This window comes from Trachemys scripta, chromosome 16 (assembly GCF_013100865.1).
Source record: "Trachemys scripta elegans isolate TJP31775 chromosome 16, CAS_Tse_1.0, whole genome shotgun sequence".
Lineage (NCBI taxonomy): Eukaryota > Metazoa > Chordata > Testudines > Emydidae > Trachemys > Trachemys scripta.
This window is the reverse complement of record NC_048313.1, coordinates 14971504-14994996: the sequence shown is the minus strand read 5'-3', so window position 1 is coordinate 14994996 and position 23493 is coordinate 14971504. Positions and strand designations below refer to the sequence as shown.

The 23493-nt window shown below is 59.3% G+C and overlaps 1 protein-coding gene and 1 long non-coding RNA gene across 3 annotated transcripts in view; both read right to left on the bottom strand.

Moving 5' to 3' along the window:
- Positions 1–4417, bottom strand: part of PDE4A (phosphodiesterase 4A) — a gene marked incomplete at its 3' end in the record, with an annotated part of 120725 nt that extends 116308 nt beyond the window's left edge. The window contains 1 exon segment of the mRNA XM_034792302.1: positions 4330–4417. Within this exon segment, the coding sequence (XP_034648193.1) occupies positions 4330–4371 (42 nt within the window).
- Positions 4418–11918: 7501 nt separating this feature from the next.
- Positions 11919–23160, bottom strand: LOC117888683. Of its 2 annotated transcripts, none has more exons than XR_004648358.1 (3): positions 22198–23160; positions 21344–21549; positions 11919–13984 (listed from the first exon to the last, which is right to left on the bottom strand). It is a non-coding gene; the product is annotated as an uncharacterized LOC117888683 (long non-coding RNA). The 2 variants fall into 2 exon arrangements; XR_004648357.1 differs by lacking the exon at positions 11919–13984 and adding an exon at positions 16999–19636.
- Between the last annotated feature and the right edge of the window lie 333 nt (positions 23161–23493).

Genomic DNA, 23493 nt, shown 5'->3' with positions numbered 1-23493 from the left:
CTGGGGGGCAGAGGGGTCTAGTGGGTTAGAGGGGGGCTGGGAGCCAGGACTCCTGGGTTCTATCCTGGCTCTGGGGGGCAGAGGGGTCTAGTGGGTTGGGGGGGGAAGGACTCCTGGGTTCCCCTCCTGGCCCTCACAGGGAAGCCAGGCTGGGTACGATCGCTCTGCTGAAGCACTAATGCTGGTTATCATCACTCCGCCCTTGGAACACTCATCACCGAGCTCCCCTCCAGCCCTATCTGAACGCTCGGGTTTTAATTAGAAAATGTAATTAAACGGCAGAGAGACCCGGGGGAGGGAATTAGGGGAAAGAACTCATTCAACTGGGACCTGGGCGGGCATGGACGGGCAGCGCTGCCCTCTAGTGGGCAGAAAGGGAATCACAGCTCTCGGGTATCCCCAGACGCCCCCATCTCCGCAGCAGGGAACAGCTGTGTGTCCTAGTCCTTCCACCGCGAGCAGGGATTCCCCAGCAGCTCAGCCAGGGGGCGGGGCTCTGTCCCCCACCTCCCAGGAGATCCCAGCTGGGACATTGATGATTTCACCAGATCCCAAGGCCACAAACCGTCTGAGCTCTGTGACAGACCCACATGCAGCCAGAGCAACACAAACACTCCAAGGACAGAAACTGGGGAATCCCGCAGGCAAAGGGGGGGCTCCCCAGTTCCCACAGAAGGGGGAGGGAACAGAGCTAAAACCTGTCTCTTATCATTGTTACTATTACAATAGCTCTTTGACACCCCAGCTGAGATCAGGGCCCCCTCACGCCGGGCGCTGCCCAGACCCCGACCGAGATCAAGGTCCCGTCGGGCCAGGCGCTGCCCAGACCCCGGCCGAGATCAAGGCCCCGTCGGGCCAGGCACTGCCCACACTCCGAACGAGATCAGGGCCTCGTCATGCCGGGCGCTGCCCAGACCCCGACCAAGATCAAGGCCCAGTCGGGCCGGGCGCTGCCCACACCCCGACCAAGATCAAGGCCCCTTCATGCCAGGCGCTGCCCAGACCCCGGCCGAGATCAGGGTCCGGTCGGGCCGGGCGCTGCCCAGACCCCGGCCGAGATCAGGGTACGGTCGGGCCGGGCGCTGCCCATCTCTCTGCCTCACAGATCATCCGAAAGGCAGCTCCTGCTCTGTGCAGAGACCCCCTCCCAGAGAAGCGGGAAGCTCCAGGCCTTGGGCGCAGTCATCTTAGGCTGGAATCGCAGCCCTCTGGCCTTTGCCCAGCGCAGGGGTACGGAGATGGTGACCGGGGGGATATTACCCCACGCCCACCATGTCTGTCCATTTGCCTGGAACCAGCCCAGGTTCCCTAGGGGCATTTTCTTAATTCACTGACTAACATAACTGGTGTGAGTATAAGGGGGCTGTTTACCCCTCGCTAAGCCCCAGCCCGGCACTGGCTGTGCCAGTTCTTGGATGACGCCAGCACGCCGGCCCCCTGCGAGACACTGGGCAGGAGCAGCCGGAATGCTAGCACGGCCATCAGAGCCGGCTGGGACTAATCTAACGGGCAGCGCCTGGCCACGGCGTGAGACCGCGCGCAGCAAACACGGTGTCAGCCCGCCCGCCCGCCGGGCATCGACCAGAGACAGCGGCTGAGCTGGAGTCGCTAACACGCTGCAGCCACCACACAGAGCAGCTGAGGGGGGCAGGCGATGGGGGAGTGGGGGGACCCTGTGATGCTGCAGGGCCCGGGGAGCCAGGAAGCGGGGTGCAGGGCAGTAGGCGGGCAGGGGGCACGGGGCAGTGCTCTGGCGATAAATCTGGGCTGTGTACTCAAGGAGGCTGCTGTCTGTAAGGCCCCCTAGCTAGTTAGGTGCAGAAATTAGACCTGCACAGTCCTCCGCCACTGGAGCGAACGGTAGCAGTAGTAGGTTGTCACCTCTATGCGGACCAGCACTATATGAGCCCACCGTGTGCTGCTGCTGCCAAAGGGGCTCGGATCAGCCCGGGGCGCAGTAACAGGCCGGGAGTGGCGGATGTGAGACGCGGGAGGTGACTGTCCCGCTCGGGACGGCCCCAGCAGGAGCCCAGTGTCCCGTTCTGGCAAGCTGGGGAGAGCCCGGAGGAGAGCGGCCGGACTGAGCGAAGGTTCAGCCAACCTGCGCTGCGAGGAACGTTACAAACCCAGGGCCTGTTTGCGCCGGAGAGAAGCCTGAGGGGCCCTGAGAACCGGCCTCCCACGCGCAGGGCTGGGGGAGGGGTTGTTCTCCACGCCCACCGGGGCAGGACGAGGGGCAGGGGCCGTATCCACAGCAGGGGGGGTTAGGTCCGGTATCCAGGAATCCCGGGGTAGCTGAGCTCTGCAATAGGGTCCCCAGGGCAGCTGGGGCATCCCCCGTCTGTCACGGAGGGTTTAAGGGCGGCTGGACAAACCCCTGCCAGGGCTGGTCTGGGTTGCTGGATCCTGCCTCAGCGGCGGGGGCTGGACTTGAGCTCCAGAGCCCCTCCCAGCCGGCATTTCTATGAGTCTATAGAAGGGGGAGTCCTGACTCCCAGCCCCTCTTGCTCTAGCCACTGGGTCACACTCCCCTCGCTGGGGATAGAACCCAGGAGTCCGGGCTCCCACATCCTTCCCCTCCTAGCAATACAGCACGGGCCATGGTAATGCAAAGCAACCTGCCTCCACCCTAGTCAGGCCAACGTTAGCGGGGGTCATGTAGCGCGATCAGCGCAGGCTGGGTTCCCGTGCCTCGCAGAGAGCTCAACGAACTCTGGGTTGTCTTGGAGCTGCGAGTGATTACCCTCAGCACACCCCAAACACAAACAGCTATGCACCCCGAATACAGCCAGCTACACACCCCAATGCACCCCAAACACAGCCAGCTACACACCCCAATGCAGCCCGAACGCAGCCAGCTACACACCCCCAGTGCACCCTGAACACAACCAGCTACACACCCCAATGCACCCCGAACACAGCCAGCTACACACCCCCAGTGCACCCCGAGTGCAGCCAGCTACGCACCCCAAACACAGCCAGCTATGCACCCCAGTGCACCCCGAGTGCAGCCAGCTACACACCCCAATGCACCCTGAACACAACCAGCTANCCAGTGCACCCTGAACACAACCAGCTACACACCCCAATGCACCCTGAACACAACCAGCTACACACCCCAATGCACCCCAAACACAGCCAGCTACGCACCCCAATGCAGCCCGAACGCAGGCAGCTACACTCCCGAATTCTCCATTAGCCCCCCCCAGCTGCAGGTATCCCCAAGAGCCTGTACTGACAGGTGCAGCTGCACACTCCAGTCTGCCCAGTTACTGGCGTCTTTCTGCTCTCAGGGCAGCAGAGGGCGCCCCCGCACCACCTTTCCCTGCGTGCGCCCTCCCTCCACTGTCTCCAAGGCCAGTAGCTGCAAAGGGAACCTGCCAATGCACACGTGTGTGCCAAAGTGCAAGGCTGTGCATGGCCAAGCATGCTTTCCGGTGCTAGTGCATGGCCACGCACGCTTCCTGGTGCTAGTGCAAGGCCGTGCCCGCTTCCCGGTGTTAGTGCAAGGCCATGCACGCTTCCCGGTGCTAGTGCAAGGCTGTGCCCGCTTCCCGGTGTTAGTGCAAGGCCGTGCCCGCTTCCTGGTGCTAGTGCAAGGCCGCGCACACTTCCCAGTGCTCAGGCAAAGCCACGCACCCTTCCCAGTGCTAGTGCGAGGCCATGCCTGCTTCTTTCCACCAGTGCAACCTCACAGCTGAACACCAACAACTAAAGCACTCCCCTTCGGCGTAGGGGTGTCCGGGACAGAGAACGGTGCAGGGGGGGCCCCAGCTCAGGAGCCCCAGGGCTGCCTCACAGGGGGATAAGAGAGCCCAGGCCCAGCCGGTGTCAGCATTGGCTCGTGCCTGGGAGCCCTCGCTGCCCCGGGGTGCAGGGACACCCGCCCAGCGGGGGTGGCACAGAAAGCCCCACCCACCAGCCTAGGGCCTTAACTACATCCTCCCCCTCCAGCTCGGGACCCCTCGGAGACTGCAGCTGGTGGCATTTACCTCCCCGCAGGCTCCCAGCCTGGGAGAGCCCCCAGAGGTGCCCACAGCCCTGGCCCTTGCCCTGGTGGGCATTGTCCTCTTGCCTGTCAAGGGGGCTGGCTGGCTGGGACGGGGCCTTTCCCCTCTAGGGGGCGCCGGCTCTGATCTGGGGCCTGGTCAGTGCCTGTTGCCACCTTCTCACCCATTCGGTGCCCCTCCCAATGCCATGAGCTCATGGGGTCTCACCCCTCGTTGTAGGGGGCAACTCCCTGCCAGGCCGCACCACGCCAACAGGGACGCCGAATGGACAGGCCCCTGGTCCCCTGGATGGAGGGGACACCCCCAGTGCCGCTCTCACCTCGTCCGCCGTCACAGCCAGGACACTCCGGCTCTTCTTCATGTCCCCTCCTCTGCTCTCAGCCACGCGGACCCAGGACCCAGGGCAAGGGCCGGAGTTAAATGCTGCTCTCGCTGGCTGCCGGGAGCCTGAAAGACAGTGACGGGGAGGTGGGGGCATTAGATCCTGGCTGCCCCATCCCCCCGCACGATTTCCCAGCAACAGGGGCCCCCTGCAGCCAAGGCCCTTAGGACAGGATCCTGCCCCATCCCCTCCACATCCCCGGCCGAACCCAGCCCCCACTAGACCCCACTCCCCTCCCAGAGCTGGGAACAGAACCCAGGAGTCCTGACTCCCAGCGGTGAGGGGAGCGGGGCCAGACCCAGGACGTCACAGGACCAGCCCAGCCGCCCTCTGTCTGGTGTGTGCCCAATTCAGACCAACGTCTCTCTCCACGCCTGGGGACAGCCTCCCCAGGGGGCGATTTCATGAGCTAACCACCCCGGCTCAGGAGAGGCCGGGCGGTAAAATTCATCCCAGAAATACCCTTGTGCAAAATGGGGCGGCAGGTTCACAACAGAGGGAGGGGAAGGGTTAGTTCACCCCAACCCTGCCGCAGAGGACCCAGGGGAAGGGCTGGCAGGACAGGTTCTGTGTAACGTGGACACACCGTACGTGTGAACGCTTGCACAGCCCCGCACACGTGCACCACCGGAACTGTCTGCACCGTGCACACACATTTGCACACGTCCCCTGTGCACAGCGTGCGTACTGAAGTTCCCCCACACCGCAGCAGCCCTGCGGACCGACACGCTTGCTGCAGCAGTGTTCAGATGCTGCAGGTGCTCCCGCGAGTCCCGGCTTCCTTCGGGCAGCCCAGGGAAATCCACCCCCTCCAGTCCCCGCGCGCAGAACGGGAGCCCCGGGCCCTTGGACGGGCAGGGGGGCCAGCCCCACGGGAATGGGTCTGGGCGGTGCCCGGCACGACGGGCCCCTGATCTCGGCTGGGGTCTGGGTGGCGCCCAGCGCGACGGGGCCACAATCTTGGTTGGGGTCTGGGCAGCGCCCGGGACAATGGGGCCTGATCTCGGTCGAGGTTTGGGCAGCGCCTGGCACGTCAGGGCCCTGATCTCAGCTGGGGTCTGGGCAGCGCCCAGTGCGACGGGGCCCTGATCTCAGATGTGCTCTGTGCAGCTGTAGCATAATATCAATAATGAAGAACACCACGTGGCTCCCAAGAAGGGCTGAGATGGGACTGTGGGGAATTCTTGTCCCAGCCCCAGTCGAGGATCAGCTGGTTCTGGGGGTGGAGGAAGGCAAGGGAAGGATCTGTGCATGGGTGCGATTTCACTCTCAGCAGCGACCTTGCCAAGCAGGTCTCACCTGGCACTTGTTCATTCCTTACGGTTCTCACCTGCCTGGGGTTGTATTTAACCAGGACCCGCTGCCGGGAAGCGTCTGTCTCTCAATCGCCCGCCCGCCAGCCAGGGGAAAGCTGGCGAAAGCAGCAGCAGGCGAGGGCAGCCAGCAGCCTCTGAGCTGCCCTTCCAAGACGGGTGCAACTCTGCTGCAAGCCGGGGGCCCCCCAAACCCTGCCCCGGAGCCCCAGGAGCCTTCGCAACAGAGACCCACCCTCAGCTGGCAGCTCACGGACCTGTGGAGGCAGGGGCATCCCACTTGCCCCCCACCCCCACCCCAGAGACAAGGGGCACCAGGATAGGGGTGTTCTCCTGGGAATAGCAGGGCAGGGCCCAGGGAGCAGTGCAGGATGGACCCTGGGAGAGCATTGGCAAGGCCGCCCCCTCCTGCAGCTCCTGCGCTTGTTTCTAACCCCCAGCAGCCTGGGACAGGCCTGCAAAGGGGCCCGTGGGCCTGGGGCTAACAGGGCAAGCCCAGAAGGGAGCCGCGTGGGTCCCGCGCTGAGCCGGGGGGCGCGGGGAACCGCGTCAGCATGGACTTCGGAGAGTCCTGCGGCTCGCCAGCCAGGGCCAGGGACTCCCCAGGGATGGACGTGCTGGAGCGAGAAGGGCGGGGCTGCGGGGAATAGGGGGCTCTGGGGCAGGCTAGGCGAGGAGGCCAGAGGAGGATGGGCTCAGGCTGTAGGTGCCCCTCTGGCCCCAACCCCAGCAAAGGGTCCGGACAATCGGCAGATTTGGGCTCCATCAGACCAACCCCTCCCCCCCGGCCCGGGAGTCCCAAGGACATCACAGCAGCACCTAGAGGCTGTAGATCAGAGCCCTGAGCGCTGCAGAGACCCTGCCCGGCCCCAGAGAGATCAGGGATGGGAAGAGAAACAGGGGAAGGGACTGGCCTCGGTCCCACAGCGGCTCAGCGACAGAGCCAGGAATAGAAGCCAGGAGTCCTGAGTCCCCACCCTGCCAGCCCATTCTCTTGCCCCGGCTCTCTGCTGGCTACAAGACTCACACAGAGAAGATTCCTCCCACCCAGGGGCCGTTCCGTGGGGCCAGGGGGGTGCAGGGGTAGGCAGGATCCCAGAGCGGCGCTGTCCACAGGAAACCCAAACGCCGTCTCTCCCGCTCTCCCTTATTTCAGCGCCATCGCTCTCGGCTGCCATTCTAGCTACAGCCATAAAACCAGCCCAGGGCCCAGAGTTAGCGCCGAGCAGGGGAGGAGCGGGCCAAGGAGCCCTCGCGGAATCAATCCCCTGCATTAAGCAGCAGACTGAGGAGTTCTTTCCTGAATAATTAATTGTTTAACTCCATTGCATACCCGGGGGAGGGGAAACAGCAGCGGAAGCACTGCGGTGACGCTGCTCAGCGGCGCAGGGCCGTCGTTCAAAGGATGGGCTGAGTTCGCAAAGAGCGCTCCGAGGGGCACAACCGAACCCGCTGCCCCAGGCACAGACCCTTGGCACTCAGGAGGATCTCAACTGGCAGCAGCAAGAGGTTGTTATCCTGCACTGGCTCAGGAATGCCACACACACACCCAGGACTACCTGCCCTCCGAGTCACTCCACTGTCCGACAGCAGTAGTACACTGTTATACACACAGCCAGTGGGTAGCCCAGCGACACTGCAAAATGGAGCCCGCTGTAGGGCTGACACTGGAGAGCGGAGAGCCCCCTCGGAGCGCAGCCGTGCCAGGCCAGACAGCCCATCCGAGCGAGGCCAGCTAGCAGCCTTCATCTGCCTCCTGAGTAGGCCACTTTACTACAGAACTGCCCCGCTGCATTCCCCAGGCCGCAGCCCCCTGCTGGATCGGAGCCAGTGCCCCATGGCCCACTCCTTGGGGCCAGATCGGAGCCAGTCCCCACGCCCCTGAGCCAGCCAGTCCATGTGAAAGCGGTGGCCCCTCGTTCCTGGGAGTCTCTGCTGTTTCCCTGCCCGGGACCCATTCATGCCACGCTGAGTGTGGAGGACGTCACCCCCCACTCAATGGGAAGCGGGCGGAGACCCTTTGAATTCACTGCGCCTGGGGGTCCCCGCAGGGCTGTCGGACGGGATCGGCTCCCGTCACTCCTGACCTGGGCCGGCTACGTTCATGGAGGCTCGCTAGGGGGTTCATCTCCACCCTGACCCAGCAGGTCCCCCGCTCGCTCTGGCTCTGCCCGCCCCCAGCCAGGTCCCCATAAATCTGCTGACGCCTAAATATTTAGGCTGCACCAGGAAGGGCAGACGTCACGCCCACGGCAGGGAGCCAGGCTGGGGGGAGGGACAGGGCCCTTTCCTCTGCAGGAGACATGGCCATCTCTCTCACCAGGGTGGGCACGGCCCCCTCCAGCCCCAGGCAGGGGCTCACTGACCGGCAACGAGATCGACTGGCCCCTTGCCGCCAGTCCTAAATGCCAGGATTGCACAGGGGCAGCTGAGAGGCCCAGGGCTGGTTGGCCAAGAGTCCACCTGCCCCCCCCCCCCCAAACATGGGTCCACCTTGCTGCCCCCCCCTAACCCTGCCCCTCCACCGCACCAGCACGGGTCCATCCCTGCCCACCCCCACCCATCCCCCACTCTTGCAGCACGGGTCCACTCCCCCCCCGAATCCTGCAACACGGATCCATCCCAACTCCTCTCCACCTCCCAGCGCATGGGTCCTTCCCCGCCGGGATCCATCCCCCAGCAGCCAACACGAATGAGTGATTCCTTCTCCCCCGCCAGGCCTGCTCCACCTGGACCTGGCCCGCTGCAGCCTACGGGGATCTCAACACGCGCGTAAGGGGCCGGCACTCCCCCCACGAGTCCCTAGAGGCCCCTGCGTTCACGCGGGGAGGGGGCTGGCGCCCAGAACACGAGCTCCGGAGGAGTGTCGAACTGGGATGGGGCTGGAGCTGCGGGAAGAGACGGGGGCTCCCCATTTCCTACCACCGGGCCAGATCTGCAGCTGGTGCAGTGACAGGAGTCGACCTTCTCCACCCCGGCTATTGCGGAGAAGGGCGGGCCGGTGGCTCGGGTGCCAGCTGGGAGGGGGGCGACACAAGTTCAATTCCCGGCACTGCCACGGCGTCCCTCTGCACCCTTGGGTGCGTCCGTGAGGATGCGTCCCCGTCCTTGCCAGCTCAAGGAGCCAGAGCCGCGCTAGCTCTGCCCCGGCCCGCCTGCTGACAGTAGGGAGTGGAGTTGCAGCAGGAGGAGCGTGATCCTGTGGGAGACACTAGCCATGGACTCGGGGCAGCTGGCTCCTCCCGCGGCTACACTGCTGCTGTTAGCGTGCTGGCGGGATCAGACCTCACGTGGCTGCATCCCCTCGAGCTGGGAGTGACTGCGCAGATGCACCCTTATGCTCTCTGGCCCAGGCCCGCAAAGGTATTTAGGCTCCAATGGAAGCGAGGAGCCTAAGCACTTTAGAGGATCTGTGCCTCAGTTTCCTCATCTCGACAATGGGAGTAATAGCAGTGCCTGGCCTCCCAGGGGCACTGCGATGTTCAGTGTGTCAGAGCAGTGCCCAGATCCCACCGTGACAGGAGCCAGCTAAGTACACTCAGGAAAATTCATCTGAACAAATGTGAATTTAAAGTGGATTCGTTAAACCACGTTAAATCTCTGCCTGGACACACTCAGTCAGAATTAACGTGGCCTTAATTTGCTTTAGCTTCCAAAGTGAATTACGCTAAACCCAAATCAGACCACTTTTATTCTGAATGAGAGCGTCCACACAGGGGTTTAATGCAGTTTAACTAATTCACTTTAAAACTTCATTTGGATTAATTTGCCTGAGTATCTCTGTGTAGACAAACCCTAAAATAGAGAGGAGAGACACTAGGGGGATACAGAATAATCGAAGGTCAACAGTTTCAATCTGTCCTCGTCTACATTCCCTGTCCCCAACATTAAGAATTCCTACCCAATGCTCGGAGGAGGGAACAGATTGCAGGGGAGACAGCGAGGGGGGGAAGGAATCCTGCACTGATGGATTACAGGGTTTCTATGCTGTAAATTGACTGAGATGGAAAGGAATCGACAAACTCTGCTGGGCGCTGGCGCTAGCTATGCATGGCTAGGGAAACACGTCTGATCATCTTACGTAGCACTGGTTTATCCCCCTCCCCCCCAGATAGTGCGAACACGGGGGGGGGGAATAATAATTGCCATATAAAGACCTTTGCAGCTTCTCCTTTCGGGCTACTTGCGCAGAGCTGGCTGGCTGCAGGAATGCTGTTTCTGGGGGGTGTTTTCTTGGCTCCAGTGCCCCATGTGCCAACAGGAAACGTGGCCTGATTGCTCCTGCGTGGGTGGGAGTGGGATTGAAAGCCGGGCTCCTCCCGAGCGTGGCTGGGGGGCTTGGCTGCTCTCTCTGGACAACCCAGCCAGGGTGATACTGTTGGTAGGAAATGCACTCTTGCCCCCGATGCAGAGACGGGCTCTGAAATTCAGCCTGCTGCAGAGGAAGCCACACAAGACCTAGGTGCCCTTTAAGTCTTGCCTAAAGGAACGAAGCAAGACCCAAGGGGTGTCTAGGCCCTGTGGGGTGAATTTAACCCTCACAGGCACAGAACCAATTGCACTAAAGCAACTGAACTTTTCCAAGTGTGCATCCGATGGGGGGAGAATCTAGACCTGCTCACTCCCCAGCAATCTACAAACACGGATACTGGAAAACCTGCCTTGCTGTCAGAGCCCTATGAAGCACCGTCTCACTAGTGCCAAGAGAAGGAGGACCGGGGACGGGATTAAGGTCTATAAGTACCTACTGGGAAGCAGAGGGAGATTTCCGATAACAGAGAGCTCTTCCATCCGGCAGATAAGAGGCAGAATGAGACCCAGTGGCCGGACACTGAAGCGAGACAAATTTGGACTGGAAACAAGAGGTGCATTTGTAACGGTATGAACCGAGGAACTGCCACGCTGGATCGGACCAGAGGTCCAGCTAAGGTCTGAACTACGCTGCAACATTAGGTTGCTGTACATCGACATGCGTCACCCTATTTGGGCACTTCTCTACACTCACATTTAGCTCCGGTCAGCGTAAGTGACACAGTAAAACCGCCTCCCTGAAAGGTGTGGAGCCGGGGCTGACCCACTGTGGTTGACGCAGTGCAAGTGTAGACACGGCATGACCTGTGTCAACCCTGAGAGTCCCCCAGCAGCTGTCCCACAATGCCCCATTCCCTGCCACAGCGATTGCCCTGCTCACAGTTTTAAACTCCTCCGCCCAGGGGTCAGAGTCAAAACCGGAAGGACCCCAACACGCCCCTTTAAAGCCGCGTGTGTTTTTGAAACACCTTTTCCTGGTGACCCACCGTGGTGAGCACACCTGGCAGTTCTCCCTCGCTGCGTGCAGCTGCCCACGCCGGCTCCAAGCACTAGACCCGCTCCTGGCGGGAGCAGAAAGGACGTGTTGGACCTCCTGGGCCTGTGGGGAGCAGAGGCTGGACAGGCCCAGTAATGGGCCTGCCGTAGAAATGTGGGCACCTAGGAGCAGATTGCCCGGGGGATGCGGGCAAAGGGGCAGGACAATGAGCAGCAGCTATGCCGCGTGAAGGTGAAGGAACTTAGGCCAGGGAGGGCAACGATAGATCTGGGGCAGCCTCGCAGACCAGCTGCTTTTACAATGAACTGCTTGCCAGACCTGGTGGTGGAGCCCTCACCAGCGCCCCGCAGAGGACCCTGGACCCCTCCCAGGAGCCCGAGATAGAGACCCCTGTCGTGAACAGCGAGGAGGAAGAAAAGGAGGGGGCCCAGCAAGAGGCAGTGGCGGGGTCCAGCCATGTCGTGAGCCCTCAGGACCTGTTTGAGACTTCACCAGTCTAGCCAGTCCCGCCAGGTGAGCGCATATGAGCCCAGGGTCGGAGAAGGGACCTTGGTAAGCGTGTCCATGCGTTTTTCCTAGAAATTATTGCAAATACAGATGGCCCATCCCCACCTTAACAACACAAACTTGTCAGAGTTTGACTCCTACGAGAAGAGGTAGAGGCACAACAGTTGTCATCTGCTTTTCATTGCCCTGGAGGGCTTGGCAGGGTGGCCACGCGGAGGTCCCTTCCAGTTCTACGATTCTAACACAGGCCATATCCCTACCCCCACCACTCCACCCTAGGGACCAGCAAGGAAAGCTATAGCTTCACATATACCAGCCATGGTTCTCACAGGTCAGTGTACCTGTAGCCACAACGGACCACATTTGTGCACTCAAATGGACGTAAACGTTTACTCCTTTTCTTATTTTAAAGTTTCACGACATTAATTGATGTTAAAATGTATATAAACATCGCCAGGGTGGTTTTGTGCCCATTGATTTTCTGCACTGGTTTTCCGCCGATCAATCAAGTTCTATTTTTGGAGAATCAAATTGTCTTTCTTAGGTCACGACACATATTGTAGAATGCAGAGCCGAAGACAAAGCAAACAGTGCTTGTAAATGTACAGCCAGCACCACAGAATTCATGGCCTCAGGAAAACACCCGGCCCCCTCTATAAAATGTACAACCAGCACCCACAATCCTTAGCAACTCCCAGCGTTCCAGGTCCAGAGAAGAGTCCGGCTCAGAACACAGCTGTGGTTGACAGTGAACGTGTTCTTTCCAAGCCTCCCTCTATGGCACAGCTCCCCGCTGGGCTGTCGTACGACCCCTTCTATCTGGCTGTTCAAACTCAGCAGACAGCTGCTCCACCTCCGCCCTGGTGCCAGCTTTTCCCCCTTGGCCTCGCAGACACTTCGCAGGACGCACCAGGCAGCTGTAATCGTGGGGATATATTTCTCACTGAGATCCAATCCAGTGAGTAAACACCGCCAGTGTCCCTTCAGGCTACCAAAAGCACAGTCAACTGTCATTCTGCCCTGCTGAGCCGGAAGTTGGATCATTCTTTGGTGCCGTTGAGGTGGCCGGGGGAGCAAGGGGTAGGATGGGTCCCCCAGGACCATTATTGGCATTTCAGTGGTAATATACTGGCCGAGAAAGTAGGTCTCCACTTGCAGCTCTCTGAACAGCCCTGTGTTCTTAAAGATGTGAGCGTCTTGTACATGCCCTGACCAGCCCACATGACACTGGTGAAGCATGCCCGGTGATCCACCAACACTCGCATAACCGTAGGAAAGTGGCCCTTTCTGTATGCAGATGCTGAAATAGGGATGTGTGTGCCGTCGACTGCCCCACTGCAGTTCAGATTGCTGCAAATCCATCCACTCTGTCCTGCACATTGCCGAGAGTCACGGTCCTGCAGAGCAGGAGATGACAAATGGCCCCACACTCTTGCATGACAACAGTGGATTTTCCCACTCCAGAATGATTTCCCGCTGACCGGGAGCCATCCGGTATTGCAAGCTTTCACAGTGCAATCATCACTCACTTCTCCGCTGTCAGTGCAGCTCTTATTCTGGAGTCCCTGTGCTGGAGGCCTGGGGCAAGCTTGGCACCCCGCTCTCCAGGAATGTGGCCTTTCACATCCGAAAGTTCTGTAGCTGCTGCTTGTCCTCCTTGCACCACAACGTGATCCCACCAGCCCGTGCTCCTTGCTTGGGCCCAGAAGTGGGACTCCACCATTTGCAGCTGCTCTGTGAATGCCACCAGCATCTCTGAATTTTTTTTTTTTGCTATGTCCATCAGCAAACTGTCCTCAAAGAAATGGTCACGTCCCCTGGTATTCCCTGCGGGACTACAAATACAGGAGAATTGTGCATCCTGTATTTGCAATGTTCATGAGAACAGCATAGAGCTCTGTGAGCTCCATGCTTCTGTCAGACGTGGTGGAGTCAGAAAAGTCCCACGCAGGCTTGTGGGATTTTTAATAAAAAGCACAAAAAATATGGTTTATGGGCAGCATTATGAGATGGAGAAAGTTGCATGCTGGGAACTTGACCCCTAGCTCCCAAAGATCACTAGGCAACTCAAGTCATTAACCCCTGCATGCTGCGAGGAATTTAATTTGTGCTGAATGGAGAGGAGAGCAAAATATGCTCTGTGCAGTGGTTTGGTGCTTTGTACCAGAATCCAGAGGCCGCAAGCCCCAGCTCCCAAATGGAACATGGCTTCACTTTGTGCTCTAATGAGGGACTCCTAACCCACCAGCTGAAACCACCAGAAGCCAGATGCTGGTCTCCGTAATGCTAGTATCTATCTGGAGCCAGTATAAATGAGACCAGGGCTTCTGCTCCTCCTTAATCTCCTGGTCCCGTTTTTGCTTTGGCACGGCCAACGTGGTTCACGTTTGCTATGCAGCGCACGGTCTGCTCGCACGTTGGGAGGCAGGATGCCCTGCCTTGCAGGGGAGACTCCACCGAGCTGCTGGAGGAGGAAAAATAGGGGCTTTTTCAGCACCGCATCAACACCGCCATGGCAGGTGGGGAGCAGCGCAGGCCCCAGACCTATGGGGAATGCCTGATGAGGATTGACAGCCATGGGGTGATTGGAGTTCATCAATCCAGCCAGCCGGTCTCTGTGGCAGCCTTACGGAGAGGGCGGAATCCACCGTGAATGCAAAGTAAAAACAAACAACCAGGGATATGCCCCCCCCCCTCCGCCCCCACTGAGAAATGGAGCGGGACCACGGCCACGGTGAACACAACCAAGGGAGAGGTGTGTGATGTGCACACCCAGCCCTAAAGCCCGGGGTGGGGTGGAGGGAGAGCGAAGGGCCATGCTGCAGATACTAAAGGGAGTGCCCGGTGCAGAGCCTCTGTGCTCAGAAAAGCCTGTGAATTGCAACCCCTCTAGCTAACTGTGCCCATGGCTTGCAGCCTCACACACACGCGCGCAGCAGCTGACTGTCAGCCCCCCACCCCATCTGACTGTCCCTATGGATCGCAGCCCCCCACCCCATCTGACTGTCCCTATGGATTATACACACACGCAGCAGCTGACTGTCAGCCCCCCCACACACACACAAACAGAGCTGACTGTCCCTATGGATTTCACACACACACTCACAACTGTCCCTATGGATCACACACACACAAAGTCCCTATGGATTTGTCACACACACACAGCTGACAGTCCCTATGGATCACACACACACACACACACACACACACACACACACACCCAGCTGACTCTCACACGCTCCGGGAGGCTGCGGTCCCGGCAGCCGAGCGCTCCCCGCACCTCCCCTCCGGGACCCGCCTTGCCCCGCTCCCCTCCCTGCCGGCGGCGCCCCCAGCCCGTGTGTCCCGGCCCGGCCCGGCGCGGCGGGGATGCGAAGGCGGCGCCCCAGGACGCGGGGGGAAAACGGGGCGTCGAGCGGCTCCGGGCAGGGGGCTGCCGGGGGGCAGGGGCCCGCGGCATCCCGCGGCGCTTACCTCGCTAGGAGCGGCTCCCCGGCTGCGCGTCCCCACGGCCGGCCAGCTCCGCTGCTGCGCCCCCGGCCGGCGGAGTAGCCCAGCCCCAGCCGCTCGCCCTTTGTTTGCGGCCGGGGGCCGAGCCGGCGACGGGAGCGGGGCTGGGCAGCTGGCCGCCGGCCGGGGTGGCGGGGGGCTGGCGGAGGGGAGGGCTGGGGCAGGTCCCTCCCCCCCCCCCCAGCGCGGCGCATGAATGGAGACGGGCGCGCAGATTCCGGCGCGGGAGGAGCGCAGCGAGCGCGGGCGGCTGCTCCCCTCTGCAGGCGGCGGGGATTGTCCCCGGGGCGAGCAACCGGCCGGGCGCAGCGCCGGGGTTCCCGGGGGCTCGGCCCCCCAGCAGGGCGCAACGAGGGCGAGCCGGCAAGGGACCCCCCGGCCAGGCCGGGCCCTCTGCCACGGGACCCCCCCGCCAAGGGTCCCCCCTCCCAGGCCAGCCCCCCTGCCAAGGGGCCCCCCCCCGCCAAGGGACACCCCTCCTAGGCCAGCCCCTGTGCCAAGGGACCCCCTCTGTCAAGGGACCCCCTGGCCCGGCCGGCCCCTCCGCCAAGGGATCCCCCGACCAGGCCCCTCTGCCATGGAACCCTCTCCCGCCCTGGCTGGCCGGCCCCTCCACCAAAGGATGCCCCAGCAAGGTTGGCCCCTCCGCCAAGGATCCCCCGGCCAGCCCCGGCCCTCCGCCACAGGACCCCCGCGCCAAGGGACCCCCCGACCAGGCCAGCCCCTTCGCCAAGGAATGCCCCCGCCAGGCCCGCCCCCCCCCCCAGGGACCCCCCCCCCCCCACGCCAGGCCAGCCCCTCTGCCAGGGGACCTCCCTGCCTTAGCTAGCCTCACCCAGGCACAGACAGGTCAGACACATGGGTAAGTCTCTGTGACAGCTGCTACCTCAATGAGAAAACAAGGGGGTGGGGATCTACCATCTCCCCCAAAGGAAGGGATATTAGATGTCCAGTGTCCCCTGGGGCTAAAGCCCATTAGTCCAACCTCCCATAACAAAACAATTCCTCTAAAACACTTAGTCGCTCTCTGCCTCAGTTTCCCCACCTGAAAACAGAGAACTATAAACCTTCCCCTATTTTGTCTAGTGTGGAAAACACCTGGTCCAAGGACAACCCTGCTGCCCTAGTACAAATAAAGATTAAGGGGGGATGTGATAGAGCAGTGGTTCTCAACTAGAGATCCGAGGCCCCCTGGGGGGGCATGAGCAGGTTTCAGGGGGTCCCCAAGCAGGGCTGGCATTCGACTCACTGGAGCCCACGGCAGAAAGCTGAAGTCCCACCGCATGGGGCTGAAGTCTGGGGCCCTGAGCCCCGCCACCTGGGGCTGAAGTTGAAGTCTGAGCAACTTAGGTTCCTGGGGGCCCCAGGACAATTACCCCGCTTGCTACCCCCCAATGCCGGTCCTGGCTTTTATATGCACAAAACTAGTTGTTGTGGCACAGGTGAGCCGTGGATTTTTTTTATAACATGTTGGGGGGGCCCTCAGAAAGAAAAAGGTTGAGAACCCCTGTGATAGAGATCTACAAACTCATGAATGGTGTGGAGAATGTGAAGTCTTATTTGTCCTTTCCCAGAATACAAAATCCAGGGGGCCCCCCGCTTCAATAAGCCACAGGTTCAATACAAACTAGAGGAAATACTTTTTCACACGATGCACAATTAACCTGTGGAACTCATTGCCATGGGATGCTGTAATGGCCAAAAGTATAATGGGGTTAAAAAAAGAACTAGATAAGTTCCTGGAGGACAGCTCCATCAGTGGCTATTAGCCAAGCTGGTCAGGGATGTAACCCCATCATCCTTAGGGTGATCCTTAACCTCTGACTGACAGAAACCAAGAAGATGGGCTGTTCTGTTCATTCCCTTGAAGCTCTGGTGCTGACCACAGTCAGAGACAAGATTTAAAATTATTTTTTCCTGTTGTGATTTTTTTCACCCCCCCCCCCCCCCGATTTCCTGCTGAAAAAGAAGGCCAGGGTGTAATAACTGGAAAAAGAAAAACCAACCAACCATCTTTTCTTCACTTCTCAAAACAGTAGTAGTTCAGGTCTGGGCGGCTCTCTCATCAAAAATGGAAAAAGTTACAAATGGGAAACAAGCCGTTTTCAAAAGTTTCAAAGCGCGAAATGTCCCCGGGCTCCATTACCTGGCGCTTACCCCGAACACTGTTCATCTCACACAGGCGGGCGCAGAGCAGGCTTTGGGCACGTTCACACAGCCGCAGGTCGGCCCTCTGTACTTCCCCTTTTAGCTCAGGGACTGGAATCCCTGGCTCCACAGCAGGGAATTCATTGCAGTGTGAGGTTTAATGAGCCACAAGGCAAATTAGATTATGCAAATTGGCCAAGGGGAGAGAGTGGTTTCCGCCTGCCCTGCAAATCCCTTGCTGGGGGCAGTGGTGAGCTGTCTCTGGGATTTTCCTATCAGATCCCAGAGGGAAGGATGTTTCTGCAATTCAACGGCTATCCCAGCCTCCAGCTCCGACTCACTGCTTGGTGGATCGTGGATAACAATGGCAGCAGCCCACTCCCGCTACCAGTGGTGTCCCTGTGAGGCAGTTAGAGCAGCCCCAGGGCTGTTCTAACTCTTACTCTCCTGCCCATGCTCTCCCCTCCCTCCCCGAAGCAGTGTATTTCAGGAATGCCCCATATCCATCCCTGCACTGGGGGCTGGAAGCAGGGCCCTTACTGCATCTCCTTGCTGGCCAGGAGGCCCCAGGTGAGCGAGGGCCGTTTTTGGCCCCTTTTTAAGGCTGAAGGGGCCTTGGCATATGTCCTCCCACCTCCAGCCAGTCTCAGAGCAACAGACGCCGGTTTTGCCTTTCAGCTCAGGGGGCAGGATCTGGTGGCTGCCATCCCCATTACAAATGGTGACGCAGAGAGACGGAGCCTGAAGTGGAAATGCTGCTGGGAGGCTTCACCAGGGGCTGGAAGGGGGAGGCAATTAGGAGCCCGATTCTCCTCTGCTCACACCTGAAGTCACTCCTGATTCACACTGGGTCGATAGGACAGCAGCAGAGACCACACCCCAGGAGGTGCCCAGGCCCCTTGGCAGCACCAGCCCCCTGTGCCCCACCCCCAGGGACAACAGCATACAGGGAAGCCTGCGGCACATCCAGGGCCTGAACCCAGGGCCCTGAAAGCCCCGCTCCTCACAAGCCCAGCTCACCTTTTGCCTCCCTCCTGGGGGGCCGAGCTAGGACAGCGGGGGCCTGGAGGCCCCGCCCACAGGCCAAACCTGTTCACAGGGACACGCTGGCAGGGGTGGCCTGGAGGGGGGAACGTCTCTCTGCACAACCCAGCTGTCCCTGCTCTGGTCTCCGGGGCTCCTCCCCAGGCCTTTCACAGGAGGGACTCAGCCCAGCGTGTGGCTGGCTGCTGCGGGAAGCCGTGACAGCGCGGGACTCACGGTGACTAGCAGCCGCAGACGGAATTCCCCACAGCTGTCCCAGCCATTGATCAGCCAGACTCTGCAGCTGGGGAATTAATTAGCGAGCAAGGAAAAGGAGTACGCAGAATCCTACCAGGCCCAGCGCTGACGCCAGGGAGCCAGGGATGACACAGGCTAATACCAAGTTGGCCGAGCCAGGGCTAGCCCACTGGGGGCTCTATGCAGGAATATTCCCCCACACCCACTAAACCAGGCAAGCTCGTATAATAAAAAGCAAATAGGGGGCCCCTTGAGCTGCTCGGAGCCCTAAACAATTGCTTGGTCTGCCTATGCCTAGCATGGGCTCTGCAGGTTGGCCACAGGGGAGGGTGAGTAACTGGAGAGTCCTTCGGTGCTTCCCACTAAGATTGGCAACTCCCTGCACCCACTTTGTCTGGGACTTATGCCCTCTGAGATCCCCCTGGAGCACAAGAGCCACTCTTGCCTGGCACCCTCCCCCCACCCCCAAAGCAATGGACAGCCTGGTGTGCAGGACCGGCACGAGACCTTCCACCAGCTGCTGCCCCGGGCGCTAGGTGCGCTGGGCACCGCACCAGATGCGTTGTGACGTTGGCTTGGGACATGGCAGACCTCTGCCGCTGGCTCCTGGTGCGACCATGGGGAAGTCACTTAGTGCCCATGGGAGTTAAATACCTTTCCAAAGCTGAGGCTTACCACTCCATGCCCCCATTCTCCAGCTGTCAAATGAGGCTCAGAACCTGGTGACGTGTGTTCAGATTTTTGTAGCAGGGACTGTCCCTGCACAGCGCAATGGGGCCATGCTCTCAGCTGGGGCCTCTCTCTTAGGTACTGCCTTGAATCTAAGCACATCACAGCCTTAGTACATTTATCCTTCCAACCCCTCCAGGAGGCCAGGCAGGTCTCGTATCCCCAGTGTACAGCGGGGGAAACGGAGGCACAGAGCTGCAGTAACCTGCCCAACATCGCATGGGGATTCTGTGGCAGAGCAGGGACATGACCCCCAGGTCTCCCATGTGCCTGGCTAGTGCCTAACCACTGGGCCGTCCTTCCTCACAGCTGCTACCCTAATGTAAATAATAGAGAGAGCTCCTGGCCTTGGTTACTGGAGGCTGATAGTACCTTGTGTTTCCCTGCAGGACTCTGCTCTCAATCCGGGTCCCCGCCGCACAGACTGGCTCCCCCACTGTGCCGGGTGCTGCACAGACAAACCAAGACACAGCGTTACCCTAAAGCGCTTTTGTGACAGACACCATCTCGGTGAGCGCTGGGGACCGGACCAGAGACCTCCACGGGTCTCTGGAGCTTGCGCTGAAGGGCTAGACTCCCTAGCCGGAGGCTGTGGCAGACTTGTGTCACCCGGGAGCCCCGAGTTACACTTCCAGGCTAAGCAGAAGCACCGAGAGCTGGAGGGACTTGCCCCAGCTCATCCAGCCAGGCAGTGACAGAGGAAGGATTAAAACCAGCTTCTGCCTCCTGGTTCGGTTCCCTGCCACCTCCACTGCAGCCCACCCAGGGCACTGCGCTAGTTCCCCTTCCTGACAGAATTCCACGGGAGACCCAGCCTCCGTTCCACTACCCGGCTCCCCAGCCATTTGCAGTACAGCCTGGGCCCCCGCCACCTCCTGATTCCCGGCAAGGCCGAGGCCTAGACATGCTCCACTTGTGTTAAGTCCGTAACCTGCCGACCTTTGCCTGGCTCGAAACGCCGCCTTTCCTGTTTGCTGTTACTGTCCGTGGGTACGCCTCGCTCGCCCGGCTGACATTTACAGAAGCTTAGGTGAACCGGCAAGGAGAACGCGCCGAGCCGCTACGCCTGCAGCACTCTGCAAACGGCAAGGTGACGGGAGAGCCAGGGTGGGTCACTGGGAGGGTAGGAGCCCTGTGACAGATGCATCGCTCAGCGTGCTCAGTGAAGGTTTTCAGAGACCGAGAATAGCTCACGACACGTGCCACAAAGGAGAGCAGTGCAGGAGGAGTTTGTTTTGCAGTCGCACTTGTCTACATCCAGAACTGAACCAGTTCAGTTAAACTGGTGGGAAACAGCCATGTAGACACTCTTAATCCCGTTTACATGTGGTTTAGCTGGAGTAAACTGGGGACTGAAGCTAAACGAAACTAAGCCCTCTTACACTGAAATGAGAGCGACCTCGCAGCCCACTTGCGGCAGTTTAGCTAAATCCAGTTGAAATTAAACTGGTGAACTTTCCCAAGGCCTTAAACCACAAGAAAAAGGGGGCCCACACAAAGGCTTCCAGCAGTTTAACTAAACCACTTTAATATCTAGTGCTTTCCATCTGTGGATCTCAAGGGATAAATATCATTATCCCCATTTTACATCTGGGGAAACTGAGGCATGGGCAGGGAAGGTGACTTGCTCTGAGGTCATCCAGCAACAAACCAACCAACCAACCTGGCAATGGTCGGCTGCTGGTGTGCAGAGACCACTCCCCGTCGTGCTGGCCAATATTCACACATTGCATTCCCCCGTCTGTACTGATCTGTCGTCTCTTGTCTTATACTTAGACTGGAAGCTCTCTGGGGCGGAGACTCTTTTTGTTCCGTGTCTGTACAGCACCTAGCACAATGGATCCTGATTCTATCATAATGCTACTAACAATAAGTGTCAGAGCCAGGAATAGAACCCAGGTCTCCCAAGTCTCAGCGCTCTACCCTCTAGGTCACACTGCCTCTAATCCTAGCAATAACCAGTCCCGTGCAAGGGCGTGCAGAGTTCTAGGAAGCGTGCTAAAGAGCAAACCCAGGCTCAGACCCCAAGCTGCCGTCTCCCAGAGCATAGCTGTTTATTAGAACTCCTGATCCCAAAGGTTTAGCCTGATCATTTCTACCTAGAAAAGAGTTGTGAAAGCTCCTTGTCATCTCTGCCGTGGTGGGGACCACTCACCTCCTCAGCCCTGGCGTGCATGTCTCGTCTCCTCAGAAATTACAGACTATTTGCAGATAACCAGAGCACAAAACTTCCCCCCTCTCCTCCCGGAGACGGTTTCTAAAGGCGTCTCAGCTGCAAGATGAAGTTTACGTTTTTTTTTTTTATCCCAGAGCTGTGGTCTGGTCTCCCCTGAGCCGCTTTCTCTCTGGTCACATTGCTCCCTGCAAGAGGGAAAGAATTGAAAGCCAGGTGAGAGATTGTGCCAGGAACCCACGGCAGTCGTTGTTTTCAAGATTGACGGCTGTCAGTTTAGAGGCAAGACTCGTTCTTTTGCTGCGGGAAATGGGGGCACAGCCCTGCATGTGTGACATCACATCTTGTCGCCATGGAGACAGTGATGAGGTCACGCACCTGGGCGCCAATCTGGCAAAGACTTACCCATGGGTTTGACTTGGGACAGATGGGATTGCTGCTGTGTCAAACCTCACTTATACTCTGGCTCCTTCAGGCCACTTCGGCTGCATAAAGGGGCCTTAAAGTGAGGGGAAATGCACCCCCTTGAGTATCCTCCCCCATGCAGGGGCCACCCCAGCCAGCACAGAGGCCCTGCAAGTGCTCCCAGAGTCAGGGCAGATCAGAGGTGCAGGCAGAGTGTACTGCACCATGGCTCGTCTCTGTTTCCCCAGCTGCTGGGAGGCAGAGTGCTAGAGCAGCCCTTGGCCACTCCAACTTACACTGGGGCTTGGGAGGCCCAGGAATACAAGGAGCACACAGGGATGCGTAAAGCCATCTTCCCCACCCCCTCCATGCCTGCCCCAGGTGCAGAGCACCTCAGACTCACGCCCACTGAGCTCAAAGGGGCTACTCACCTGCTTCTAATGTCACCTGCACCATCATTATGTGGGAGGGCGACGGCACCACTCCAGGGCAATAAGACGAACTGGAGGAGTGGAGAAGAGGCTCTCTGGGATCAGCCCCTGATGGGAAAGGAGGGAGGTGTCATTACGGAGTCAGGGGTGGGATTTTGAAGCAGAGGGTGTAAGTGATTTAAGGGTAAAGTAAAAAACCCTAAACAAAGCAAAGTCAGCAGGATTACACCCCCCTGAGCTTCTCTAGCAGCTTCCTGCGGAGCCACTCAGAGCATTCGTTACCCCTCCGGGGGGAGTGGGGGTTGTACCAAGAATACCTCGCTCTTACATAGCTCCCAAGGTGCATTGCCATGCAGGTCACTGTCATTATCCCCATTTTACTGACGGGGAAACTGAGGCACAGAGGGACGTAGTGACTTGTCCAAGGTTACCCAGCAGGCCGTTACCAGAGCCAGGAATAGAAGCCAGGGCTATTCTGGTCCAGTCCAGCACCCTGTCTGCTAGGCCACACAAGGATCACTTAACCCTCCACTTCAGGGCAGCCACCTCTGGAGCAGCACACAGCATCTGTTTATTGGCCACACAGTTTGGGGGCCAGAGGATCCTGTTTGACTTCCCACACTCTGAAAACCCCAAAGCACCAGTAAATTCCATCCTCCGTACACCCTCCTGCCTAACTGCAACTAGAGCAGCTGAGCCCAGCCACAATCCATCCCCCACAATCCCGGCAGCAAGTGCTGATGCCTGGGAGGCAGATTCTCGGCTCAGGAAGCCATCTCCCTGTCAAGCACGGAGCACAGTCTTGACACCCAGCGTAAGGCGAGAATATCAAGCAGTGGCTCCTTCCATGCAGAGCTGATGAGGTTGTGACAGCTCCATGGCTGACAGCTCTTCCCGGAGTTGCTTAGTCAAGGCTGTCTGCGTTCAATGCTGGGTTTGATTGGCACTGTTGTTACCAGGGGTGTTAAGATAGCGGATAAGGAAAGGAGACAGGCAGCCTGGGGCCACAGCCTGCACTGAAAATGAGAGGTATTTTTGCCTGCGCAAGGACAGCAATGTTTGGATCCCAGATGCTCAGGAGGAAAACATTTTCCTCTGGTTCTATTCCAGGGTCAGCAGTCAGGACGTGCTGCCAAGTGCCCGAGGCAGCATGCCAGGGTCTCCATTTCCCTGCACCTTGTGCGGTCAGTCGCACTTGTGCAAAGTGGGTATAAAAATCCTGCACCATTCTCATTGGGTAGCAACTGGCACGGGTGGAAAGAACCACATGACATGTAAGGGAGACTGGGAACTGAG